A 12,050-nucleotide genomic window follows, 5' to 3' on the forward strand; every position below is an offset into this window, starting at 1 on the left:
GTTTGGCCTAGAAAACCACTGTAAAGATGAGACTCTCAGGAACATGTACATGTTGGTTGTTTTTCTCTAGCACACCCACAGGCGTCACAAGACTCGTCTGAAAACTCAAATAGCAAATTGATCCTTGGGATGACCTTCTTAAAACAATTCCATATAGCTTAGTAGTATCCCCCCGGCTTAGACAGGGCTTACACTCTTCTGGGTTAACAGCCGAAAAATAACCGCAATTTCAGTTTGTTGCTCAGCACTAGTAGGACACAAGGAGATACAATACTGTATGCATCACTACAGTACCATACTGTAAGCTACTAATCAACCACAGGTCTTCAGCCAATACTAAAATAGAATGAATGAATACCAGCACAGTGCATTCTCATATCCCATTCTAATACTCATATAGCAGAGAGACTCTTCATCCACATGAGAATCAAAGCTCAGCATCGTATCCACATTGCTCATTAGTGTTAACAAGGCAGTGAATGAATACAGAAGGTTGAGCCGAGGACAGGCAGGCATCACAACACAATAGAAATAAACACTTCTATTCTCCCTCTTTTCTCTCTCTATTCTCTCTCTTCTCCAACGCTCCCTATCACACTGGCACTTCAATGAGTCTGTTCCCCCATGTCTTGTTTCAATACAGCCAGTCCAACATGGCACTTCTAGTTGTAGGTTGAATGACGATTCAAAACAGAATATTAAATGACATGAATAATAATGTCTGGTAGAAGTACATTTGTTTCAATGTGCCTCGGGGAGCGATATAATGTAATGCAGTACGTGTGGTGGTGGTTACACAGGCTTAATATGGTAGAGCCTTATAGAGACTGTACAAAGCCCTGGATCCAGGAGAACACTGTAGGGACACAGTGTTAAGGGGAGTTGAACATGTGTTCTCTTGGAGCATCCTAATAGGACAGTCTCCATAGTACCTCCTTCTCAAAACTATTTGTTCTTCTCAATTTTCTTCCATTTCATTCCTGTTGTCTGTGAACACAGATCGAGAGGCGATTCGGGTCGTACCATTGGGACGAACGGGGGGGTCCCAGGCTGCGTGCATTTGGTGCGGTCCGGTGGCGTTGACCCTGGGTGGGGGCTGTCCCTGTGGGGGGCTGGGTGAAGTGAGGAGGGGCAGGGGAGGGGTGGAGGTGCACCCACCAGTAGTACAGGCCTGCAGGGTGAGGTTGTAGTGGGTGTAGGGGAGAGGCCAGCGGCTGCAGCCTGGGTCTCTAGACCTGTATAGTGGACCCGCTCCCTACCAGTACCAGCCTCCACTGAGTTCAGCACAAACCTACAGGAACACACAGATAGAGGGATCAGTTTAGTTTATTAGTCAATATGACTTGACCATGATAACTGACCAGCCAATGTTACTCCTTCAGTTAGGGACTCACAGACCATAAAAGAACATCTAGTCTCATCTCAACTCAGCTGGTTGAGAATTCTTAAGAGCTCGTTTCCTGGACACAAATTAGGCTTAGTCCTAGACAAACAATCATGTTCAATGGATTCACTATTGAAAGTGTTTTTCAATACAAGTCTCTCGCTCACTCTCTCTTTATTTATCCACTGAGGTTAGATGGGACACCTAGAGGGGGTTTAGAATACTGGGTCCATACCACAGGAGGTTGGCGGCACCTTAATTCGGGAGGACAGGCTCGTGGTTATGACTGGAGTGGAATCAGTGGAATGCTATCAAATACATCAAACACATGGTTTCCATGATTTCCAGGTGTTTGATGCCATTCCATCTGCTCCGTTACGGACATTATTAAGAGCCGTTCTCCCCTCAGCAGCCCACTGGTCCATACCTCTCTTGTGGACCTGATGTGTTCTGTGGTCGGGTCCAGTTGAGGTTGGCTGTAGTCGGTCCTGGTCGGCCCACCAGAGTCAGAAGGATATGGTCAGGGTCCGGTGCGGCGGCCAGGGTCTGGTAACTGACCGGAACACTCACCGTCTGACCGTTAACGTTAGCCGTTACTAGCTGGTAAGAATAATCCATGAACGGAGACAAACCACTGTCCACATAAGTTACAGGGCCTAGGAGAGAGGAAAGAATTGAATGTGTGTGTGTGTGTGCATGTATGTGCGTGTGTGTGTTTGTGTGTTTTCAACAACAACAACAACAACAACAAGCCTTCCCCATTTCTCCTTCTCCCAAATCCGTTCAGCTGATGTTCTGAAAGAGCTGCAAAATCTGGACCCCTACAAATCAGCCGGGCTAGACAATCTGGACCCTTTCTTTCTAAAATTACCTGCCGAAATTGTTGCCACCCCTATTACTAGCCTGTTCAACCTCTCTTTCGTGTTGTCTGAGATTCCCAAAGATTGGAAAGCAGCTGCGGTCATCCCCCTCTTCAAAGGGGGGGACACTCTTGACCCAAACTGCTACAGACCTATATCTATCCTACCATGCCTTTCTAAGGTCTTCGAAAGCCAAGTCAACAAACAGATTACCGACCATTTAGAATATCACCATACCTTCTCTGCTATGCAATCTGGTTTCAGAGCTGGTCATGGGTGCACCTCAGCCACGCTCAAGGTCCTAAACGATATCTTAACCGCCATCGATAAGAAACATTACTGTGCAGCTGTATTCATTGATCTGGCCAAGGCTTTCGACTCTGTCAATCACCACATCCTCATCGGCAGACTCGACAGCCTTGGTTTCTCAAATGATTGCCTCGCCTGGTTCACCAACTACTTCTCTGATAGAGTTCAGTGTGTCAAATCGGAGGGTCTGCTGTCCGGACCTCTGGCAGTCTCTATGGGGGTGCCACAGGGTTCAATTCTTGGACCGACTCTCTTCTCTGTATACATCAATGAGGTCGCTCTTGCTGCTGGTGAGTCTCTGATCCACCTCTACGCAGACGACACCATTCTGTATACTTCTGGCCCTTCTTTGGATACTGTGTTAACAACCCTCCAGGCAAGCTTCAATGCCATACAACTCTCCTTCCGTGGCCTCCAATTGCTCTTAAATACAAGTAAAACTAAATGCATGCTCTTCAACCGATCGCTACCTGCACCTACCCGCCTGTCCAACATCACTACTCTGGACGGCTCTGACTTAGAATACGTGGACAACTACAAATACTTAGGTGTCTGGTTAGACTGTAAACTCTCCTTCCAGACCCATATCAAACATCTCCAATCTAAAGTTAGATCTAGAATTGGCTTCCTATTTAGCAAAAAAGCATCCTTCACTCATGCTGCCAAACATACCCTTGTAAAACTGACCATCCTACCAATCCTCGACTTTGGCGATGTCATTTACAAAATAGCCTCCAATACCCTACTCAACAAATTGGATGCAGTCTATCACAGTGCAATCCGTTTTGTCACCAAAGCCCCATATACTACCCACCATTGCGACCTGTACGCTCTCGTTGGCTGGCCCTCGCTTCATACTCGTCGCCAAACCCACTGGCTCCATGTCATCTACAAGACCCTGCTAGGTAAAGTCCCCCCTTATCTCAGCTCGCTGGTCACCATAGCATCTCCCACCTGTAGCACACGCTCCAGCAGGTATATCTCTCTAGTCACCCCCAAAACCAATTATTTCTTTGGCCGCCTCTCCTTCCAGTTCTCTGCTGCCAATGACTGGAACGAACTACAAAAATCTCTGAAACTGGAAACACTTATCTCCCTCACTAGCTTTAAGCACCAACTGTCAGAGCAGCTCACAGATTACTGCACCTGTACATAGCCCATCCATAATTTAGCCCAAACAACTACCTCTTTCCCTACTGTAATTTATGTATTTATTTATTTTGCTCCTTTGCACCCCATTATTTTTATTTCTACTTCGCACATTCTTCCATTGCAAATCTACCATTCCAGTGTTTTACTTGCTATATTGTATTTACTTTGCCACCATGGCCTTTTTTGCCTTTACCTCCCTTCTCACCTCATTTGCTCACAGACTTGTTTATACTGTATTATTGACTGTATGTTTGTTTTACTCCATGTGTAACTCTGTGTCGTTGTATCTGTCGAACTGCTTTGCTTTATCTTGGCCAGGTCGCAATTGTAAATGAGAACTTGTTCTCAACTTGCCTACCTGGTTAAATAAAGGTGAAAAAAAAAACATACAGTGTGTGTGTGTGTGTGTGTGTGCGTGCATGCGTGCGTGTCACCAAACCCAGTAAGAGGGTATGCTGGTGACCTCCAGATGACCTCCAGAGAAGACCATGTCATTAAAAACATGCTCTCTCACAGATGATTTTTTGAGATGGGCTGGAAATGAAAGACACTAAATATGCAGTGTTGTATGAAAGACACAGCAGAGGTAACCTCTGGTACAAGTCTAAAACTGATAAGCCCCCAACATTTACACTGATTTACACTAATGAATAAACCAATCAGAGTCTACTCTCATCACGAAACATATAGTTACATACATTTTATGTTGCTGGCGAGTGGGAACAAGTTGAGGAGCTCGTCCGTGTGTATTCAACCAGGCTTGATATGATTGACGTTTCCCCTCTGCCTGTGGTCATGAAGCTAGAAGCTGTGAGAGAGGTGGCCCTAGCAAAGATTAAACATCTGCTTGCACATGTGCCTCTCCCACAGAAGGTTCTGGGGGAAATTAATAACAAAACTGTTCAGGTGGTGAAAAAGTGGCAATGCTTCAACACACACACCACACGTGACTTTGTCTTCCTGAGCCAAAGAGAGGGGCGTTTAGGTGTCCCGAAGAGAGGGGCGTTTAGGTGTCCCGAAGAGAGGGGCGGTTAGGTGTCCCGAAGAGAGGGGCGTTTAGGTCTCCCGAAGAGAGCGGCGGTTAGGTGTCCCGAAGAGAGGGGCGTTTAGGTGTCCCGAAGAGAGGGGCGTTTAGGTGTCCCGAAGAGAGGGGCGGTTAGGTGTCCCGAAGAGAGGGGCGGTTAGGTGTCCCGAAGAGAGGGGCGTTTAGGTGTCCCGAAGAGAGGGGCGGTTAGGTGTCCCGAAGAAGTTAGCCAGAGCCTCCCTCCTTCTGGACCTACGGAGGAGGAAGGTTCCCCTGGCCAGGGACACTGAGGACAACTTCCTAGGCTTCAAGAGGAAGGTTCTCCTGGCCAGGGACACTGAGGACAACTTCCTAGGCTTCAAGAGGAAGGTTCCCCTGGCCAGGGACACTGAGGACAACTTCCTAGGCTTCAAGAGGAAGGTTCCCCTGGCCAGGGACACTGAGGACAACTTCCTAGGCTTCAAGAGGAAGGTTCCCCTGGCCAGGGACACTGAGGACAACTTCCTAGGCTTCAAGAGGAAGGTTCCCTGGCCAGGGACACTGAGGACAACTTCCTAGGCTTCAAGAGGAAGGTTCCCTGGCCAGGGACACTGAGGACAACTTCCTAGGCTTCAAGAGGAAGGTTCCCCTGGCCAGGGACACTGAGGACAACTTCCTAGGCTTCAAGAGGAAGGTTCCCCTGGCCAGGGACACTGAGGACAACTTCCTAGGCTTCAAGAGGAAGGTTCCCCTGGCCAGGGACACTGAAGACAACTTCCTAGGCTTCAAGAGGAAGGCCAATTGAAAATTGGATTGGACACTTGTGCTGTGTGCTTTGGAGTGTGGTCAGATTGGCCGGACCTCAATGGCCTGTGCAACCGGACTGGAGTGTAGCTCAGGTGGAAACGGACTGATATGTAAACTGAGTCAGTGACGGCCTCTGAAGCAGTTGTGGTCAGATCTCAGTGTTGTTGTGGAGAGATCTGTCACTCATGATGGAACATCTCATCCTACATCCAGGACAACACTCCTAGGTATCAGACGGATGCAGCTACTGCAACACTGGACTGGCCTGAGGCTGCAGGGGAAACTCACTGCTCTGAACTGTGATGCCCACTCTGTCTCCCATTCCATGTACCTGAATTTTGCCATTGGCGAGAACATTCTAACCTTTACTTTTAAGGCGAGGCTGTGAGTTATACCAACAAAATGTAATCTAGCACTCTGGTACCCAGCAAACCATGAGCCATTTTGTGTTATACATGAGTCAAATGTAATGGAGTCCATTGCCCATGTTGTGAATGGCTGCTGTTCATACAAGGATTTGTACATTGCTAGACATGACCGCCTTGTTGACCTGATAGCCATTGAAGTGAGATAAGTGGTCTCACAAACAGTACACGTGCATAAACATTCTTGTGTAAGGGGAAGCTGGTTTGACTTTGATTATGTGTTTTCCTGTGTGTCAAATACACCAGATATTGTTGTTGTGAGGGGAGGCCAGGGACAGGTGCTCATTTTTTGAAGTGGGCTGCTCATTGGACGGCTACATAGAGCAGGCCTTTGCTGAGAAGCTGTTTAAATACCAGCCCCTCGTGCCACGCTTGGACAGCCTCGGGTGGAGGTGCAAGCTGGTGGCTCTGATATTTGGCAGTCTCGGCCACATACACAGACTTGCAGTGCGGTGCCTCCAGATTGAGGTCCTGACAAAAAGTAGGGCAAAGCAGTTGGCTAGATACTGCTCTGTTTCAGCTGTCGTAGGCACCCTGGCTGTTTGGAGAAGGGGGTGCTTTATGCATACAGGGACCTTTGAAATGTTTGATCCTTTTTTTGTCAATTTGATTGGTGGATTCAAATAAAGTATACAAAATGTGTGTGTGTGTGTGTGTTTGTGTGCCTGTGAATGTGTGTGTACTTACTGAATGGGTAGTGTCTCTGCGTAGTGTGTATATCTAGGCCGTCCCTGAGCAGTGTGTAGTTGAGTGTGTGTGTGTTGGGCGCGTCAGGAGGCCTCCAGGTCAGGCGGATGGAGGTGGAGGTCAGGACTAACCCTACTGGACTGGGCTGCTGGATAGGAGCTGGGTGAGGGGGGAAGGGGAGAGACAGAGAGCAAGGGAGGCAGGGTAGGGGAGAGAAGAAGAGAGAGAGAGGGATGTGGGAAATGGGAAAGGGGTTGGGAGGGGATAAGAGAAAGAGGGGGAAGATACAATAACATTATTAACCACTGTGCATGTCTTATGCAACACAATAGACAATGTCTGCGTGCGTGCGTGCGTGCGTGTGTGAGGGGTATTTTCCATTTGATCCATGGGGAGCGTCTTAGCATACTGAGGAGACCCCAGAGAGCCAGTGTCCCTCTGTGAGTTTAATACTGTGTGTCTGTTCCATGTCAAGTTAGTGTCCGTGTGTCTAACTCAAAACAGCCCCTAGGCAGGGAAAGCACAGGAGGAGGAAATTACTCCCCACTAACACACACATACTGTATGCATACACACGGACACACAGAATCCACAGACATCGAGAAAGAGATAGAGTAGACGCACAAATGCACACAACACCCGCACATACATACAATAAATCTAATATTATTTATAACCTATAAGACATAAAAGCATTGTCTTAACTCTACCGTTCTGAAAAAATTAGATGAATCACTGACTGTGCCTCTGCGGTCAGTCATCCAGTACCTTTACTGCAGCCCAGGTGGTTGTCTGAGTCCAGGTGACTGGCTCCAGGGACACAGCGGTCACACCTGTCCCCCGTCACCAAGGCCTTACACTGGCATATCCCTGTCTCTGGGTGGCATGACCCATTCACCCCTCCAACGGAGTTACACACACATGCCTGGCACCTGGAAGAGGAGAATACAGAGAACATTTCACGTCACAAGCTCATAACGGAAATGAATTTCAAACCAGTCAGAATTACATACAAACATTTGTCAATTACTTTTACAAAACCTTCCATCTAACGTACGTGTGTGTGTGTGTGTGTGTGTGTTCAGTCCAAGCTCTTCTCTGTCCCAATGGTGGAACCATCTTCCCCCTGAAGCTAGGACAGCAGAGTCCCTGCCCATCTTCCCCCTGAAGCTAGGACAGCAGAGTCCCTCCCCATCTTCCCCCTGAAGCTAGGACAGCAGAGTCCCTCCCCATCTTCCCCCTGAAGCTAGGACAGCAGAGTCCCATCCCCATCTTCCCCCTGAAGTTAGGACAGCAGAGTCCCTCCCCATCTTCGCCCTGAAGCTAGGACAGCAGAGTCCCTCCCCATCTTCCCGAAAACATCTGAAACCCTACCTCATCAAATGGTATTTTAAATAACCCCACCCAACGAAATAAATAAATAAAAGAGAACTAACACTAACACTTATGCAAGCCAGTCAAGTTCTTCCACACTGATCTCAACAAGCCATGTCTGTATGGAGCTTGCTTTGTGTACGGGGGCATTGTCATGCTGAAACAGGAAAGGGCTTTCCCAAAACTGTTGCCACAATGTTGGAAGCACATAATTGTATGCTGTAGCGTTAAGATTTATCTCACTGGAACTAAGGGGCTGAGCCCAAACCATGAAAAACAGCCCCAGATCATTATTCCTCCTCCACCAAACTTTACAGTTGGCACTATTCAGTCGGGCAAGTAGCGTTCTCCTGGCATCCGCCAAACCCAGATTCGTCCGTCGGACTGCCAGATGGCGAAGCGTGATTCATCACTCCAGAGAACGCATTTCAACTTTTATTTATTTAAAATATATATATATATATATATATATATATATATATATATATATATATATATATATATTCACCTTTATTAAACCAGGTAAGCTAGTTGAGAACAAGTTCTCATTTACAACTGCGACCTGGCCAAGATAAAGCAAAGCAGTACGACAGAAACAACAACACAGAGTTACACATGGAATAACCAAGCGTACAGTCAATAACACAATAGAAAAAAAATAAAGTCTATATACAGTGTGTGCAAATGGCGTGAGGAGGTAAGGCAATAAATAGGCCATAGTAGCAAAGTAATTACAATTTAGCAGATTAACACTGGAGTGACAGATGAGCAGATGATGATGAGCAAGTAGTGATACTGATGTGCAAAAGAGTAGAAAAGTAAATAAAAACAATATGGGGATGAGGTAGGTAGATTGGGTGGGCTATTTACCGATGGACCATGTACAGCTGCAGCGATCGGTTAGCTGCTCAGATAGCTGATGTTTAAAGTTAGTGAGGGAAATATAAGTCTCCAGCTTCAGTGATTTTTGCAATTCGTTCCAGTCACTGGCAGCAGAGAACTGGAAGGAAAGGCGGCCAAAGTAGGTGTTGGCTTTGGGGATGACCAGTGAGATATACCTGCTGGAGTGCATGCTACGGGTGGGTGTTGTTATCGTGACCAGTGAGCTGAGATAAGGCGGCGCTTTACCTAGCATAGACTTATAGATGACCTGGAGCCAGTGGGTCTGGCAACGAATATGTAGCGAGGGCCACCCGACTAGAGCATACAGGTTGCAGTGGTGGGGGGTATAAGGCACTTTGGTAACAAAATAGATGGCACTGTGATAAGACTACATCCAATTTGCTGAGTAGAGTATTGGAAGCTATTCTATTGATGTATACAGAGAAGAGAGTCGGTCCAAGAATTGAACCCTGTGGCACCCCCATAGAGACTGCCAGAGGCCCGGACAACAGGCCCTCCGATTTGACACACTGAACTCTATCAGAGAAATAGTTGGTGAACCAGGAGAGGCAATCATTTGAGAAACCAAGGCTATCGAGTCTGCCAATGAGGATGTGGTGATTGACAGAGTCGAAGGCCTTGGCCAGGTCAATGAATACGGCTGCACAGTATTGTTTCTTATCGATGGCGGTTAAGATATCGTTTAGGACCTTGAGCATGGCTGAGATGCACCCATGACCAGCACTGAAACCAGATTGCATAGCAGAGAAGGTATGGTGGGATTCGAAATGGTCGGTAATCTGTTTGTTGACTTGACTTTCGAAGACCTTAGAAAGGCAGGGTAGGATAGATATAGGTCTGCAGCAGTAACTGCCGATTGTGCAGGTTTTCCTACTTACAAAGCATGTAGAGGTATGTAATTTTATCATACTTTTCTCTCAACTGTGAGAGACGGAATCTAAAACAAAAATCCAGGAAATCACATAGTATGATTTTTAAGTAAATAATTAGCATTTTATTGCATGACATAAGTATTTGATCACCTACCAACCAGTAAGAATTCCGGCTCTCACAGACCTGTTAGTTTTTCTTTAAGAAGCCCCCCTGTTCTCCACTCATTACCTGTATTAACTGCACCTGTTTGAACTCGTTACCTGTATAAAAGACACCTGTCCACACACTCAATCAAACAGACTCCAACCTCTCTACAATGGCCAAGACCAGAGAGCTGTGTAAGGACATCAGGGATAACATTGTAGACCTGCACAAGGCTGGGATGGGCTACAGGACAATAGGCAAGCAGCTTGGTGAGAAGGCAACAACTGTTGGCACAACTTTAGAAAATGGAAGAAGTTCAAGATGACGGTCAATCACCCTCGGTCTGGGGCTCCATGCAAGATCTCACCTCGTGGGGCATCAATGATCATGAGCAAGGTGAAGGATCAGCCCAGAACTACCCGGCAGGACCTGGTCAATGACCTGAAGAGAGCTGGGACCACAGTCTCAAAGAAAACCATTAGTAACACACTATGCCGTCATGGATTAAAATCCTGCAGCGCATGCAAGGTCCCCCTGCTCAAGCCAGCGCATGTCCAGGCCCGTCTGAAGTTTGGTTTGCCAATGACCATCTGGATGATCCAGAGGAGGAATGGGAGAAGGTCATGTGGTCTGATGAGACAAAAATAGAGCTTTTTGGTCTAAACTCCACCAGCCGTGTTTGGAGGAAGAAGAAGGATGAGTACAACCCCAATAACACCATCCCAACCGTGAAGCATGGAGGTGGAAACATCATTCTTTGGGGATGCTTTTCTGCAAAGGGGACAGGGTGACTGCACCGTATTGAGGGGAGGATGGATGGGGCCATGTATCACGAGAACTTGGCCAACAACCTCCTTGCCTCAGTAAGAGCATTGAAGATGGGTCGTGGCTGGGTCTTCCAGCATGACAACGACCCGAAACACACAGCCAGGGCAACTAAGGAGTGGCTCCGTAAGAAGCATCTCAAGGTCCTGGAGTGGCCTAGCCAGTCTCCAGACCTGAACCCAATAGAAAATCTTTGGAGGGAGCTGAAAGTCCGTATTGCCTAGTGGCAGCCCCGAAACCTGAAGGATCTGGAGAAGGTCTGTATGGAGGAGTGGGCCAAAATCCCTGCTGCAGTGTGTGCAAACCTGGTCAAGAACTAAAGGAAACATGAAATATGATCTCTGTAATTGCAAACGAAGGTTTCTGTACCAAATATTAAGTTCTGCTTTTCTGATGTATCAAATACTTATGTCATGCAATAAAATGCAAATTCACTACTAAAAATCATACAATGTGATTTTATCGATTTTTGTTTTTTTCAACTGTCTCTCACAGTTGAAGTGTACCTATGATAACAATTACAGACCTCTACATGCTTTGTAAGTAGGAAAACCTGCAAAATCGGCAGTGTATCAAATACTTGTTCTCCCCACTGTAAGTCTATAACAGTTTGGGTCTAGAGTGTCTCCCCCTTTGAAGAGGGGGATGACCGCGGCAGCTTTCCAATCTTTAGGGATCTCGGACGATACGAAAGAGGTTGAACAGACTGGTAATAGGGGTTGCAAAAATGGCGGCGGATAATTTTAGAAAGAGAGGGTCCAGATTGTCTAGTCCAGCTGGGTCCAGGTTTTGCAGCTCTTTCAGAACATCTGGATTTGGGTGAAGGATAAGTTGGGGGGGCGAGTAGCTGCGGGGGAAGCGGAGCTGTTGGCCGGGGTTGGAGTAGCCAGGAGGAGAGCATGGCCAGCCGTAGAAAAATGCTTACTGAAATGTTCGATTATCATGGATTTATCGGTGGTGACCGTGTTACCTAGCCTCAGTGCAGTGGGCAGCTGGGAGGAGGTGCTCTTGTTCTCCATGGACTTTACAGTGTCCCAAAACGTTTTGGAGTTAGAGCTACAGGATGCAAATTTCTATTTGAAAAAGCTAGCCTTTGCTTTCCTGACTGACTGTGTGTATTGGTTCCTGACTTCCCTGAACAGTTGCATATCGCGGGGACTATTCGATGCTATTGCAGTCCGCCACAGGATGTTTTTGTGCTGGTCAAGGGCAGTCAGGTCTGGAGTGAACCAAGGGCTATATCTGTTCTTAGTTCTACATTTTTTGAAAGGGGCATGCTTATTTAAGATGGCGAGGAAATTACT

The 12,050-nt window shown here is 47.0% G+C and overlaps 1 protein-coding gene across 1 annotated transcript in view; it reads right to left on the bottom strand.

Moving 5' to 3' along the window:
* The window catches only part of ush2a (Usher syndrome 2A (autosomal recessive, mild)), a 458,847-nt gene that overhangs the window by 298,343 nt on the left and 148,454 nt on the right, over positions 1-12,050 (bottom strand). The window contains 5 exon segments of the mRNA XM_065004287.1: positions 1,024-1,203; positions 1,206-1,291; positions 1,812-2,040; positions 6,628-6,786; positions 7,396-7,559. Of these exon segments, the coding sequence (XP_064860359.1) occupies positions 1,024-1,203; positions 1,206-1,291; positions 1,812-2,040; positions 6,628-6,786; positions 7,396-7,559 (818 nt within the window).

The sequence above is a fragment of the Oncorhynchus nerka genome, linkage group LG18 (genome assembly GCF_034236695.1).
Source record: "Oncorhynchus nerka isolate Pitt River linkage group LG18, Oner_Uvic_2.0, whole genome shotgun sequence".
NCBI lineage: Eukaryota > Metazoa > Chordata > Actinopteri > Salmoniformes > Salmonidae > Oncorhynchus > Oncorhynchus nerka.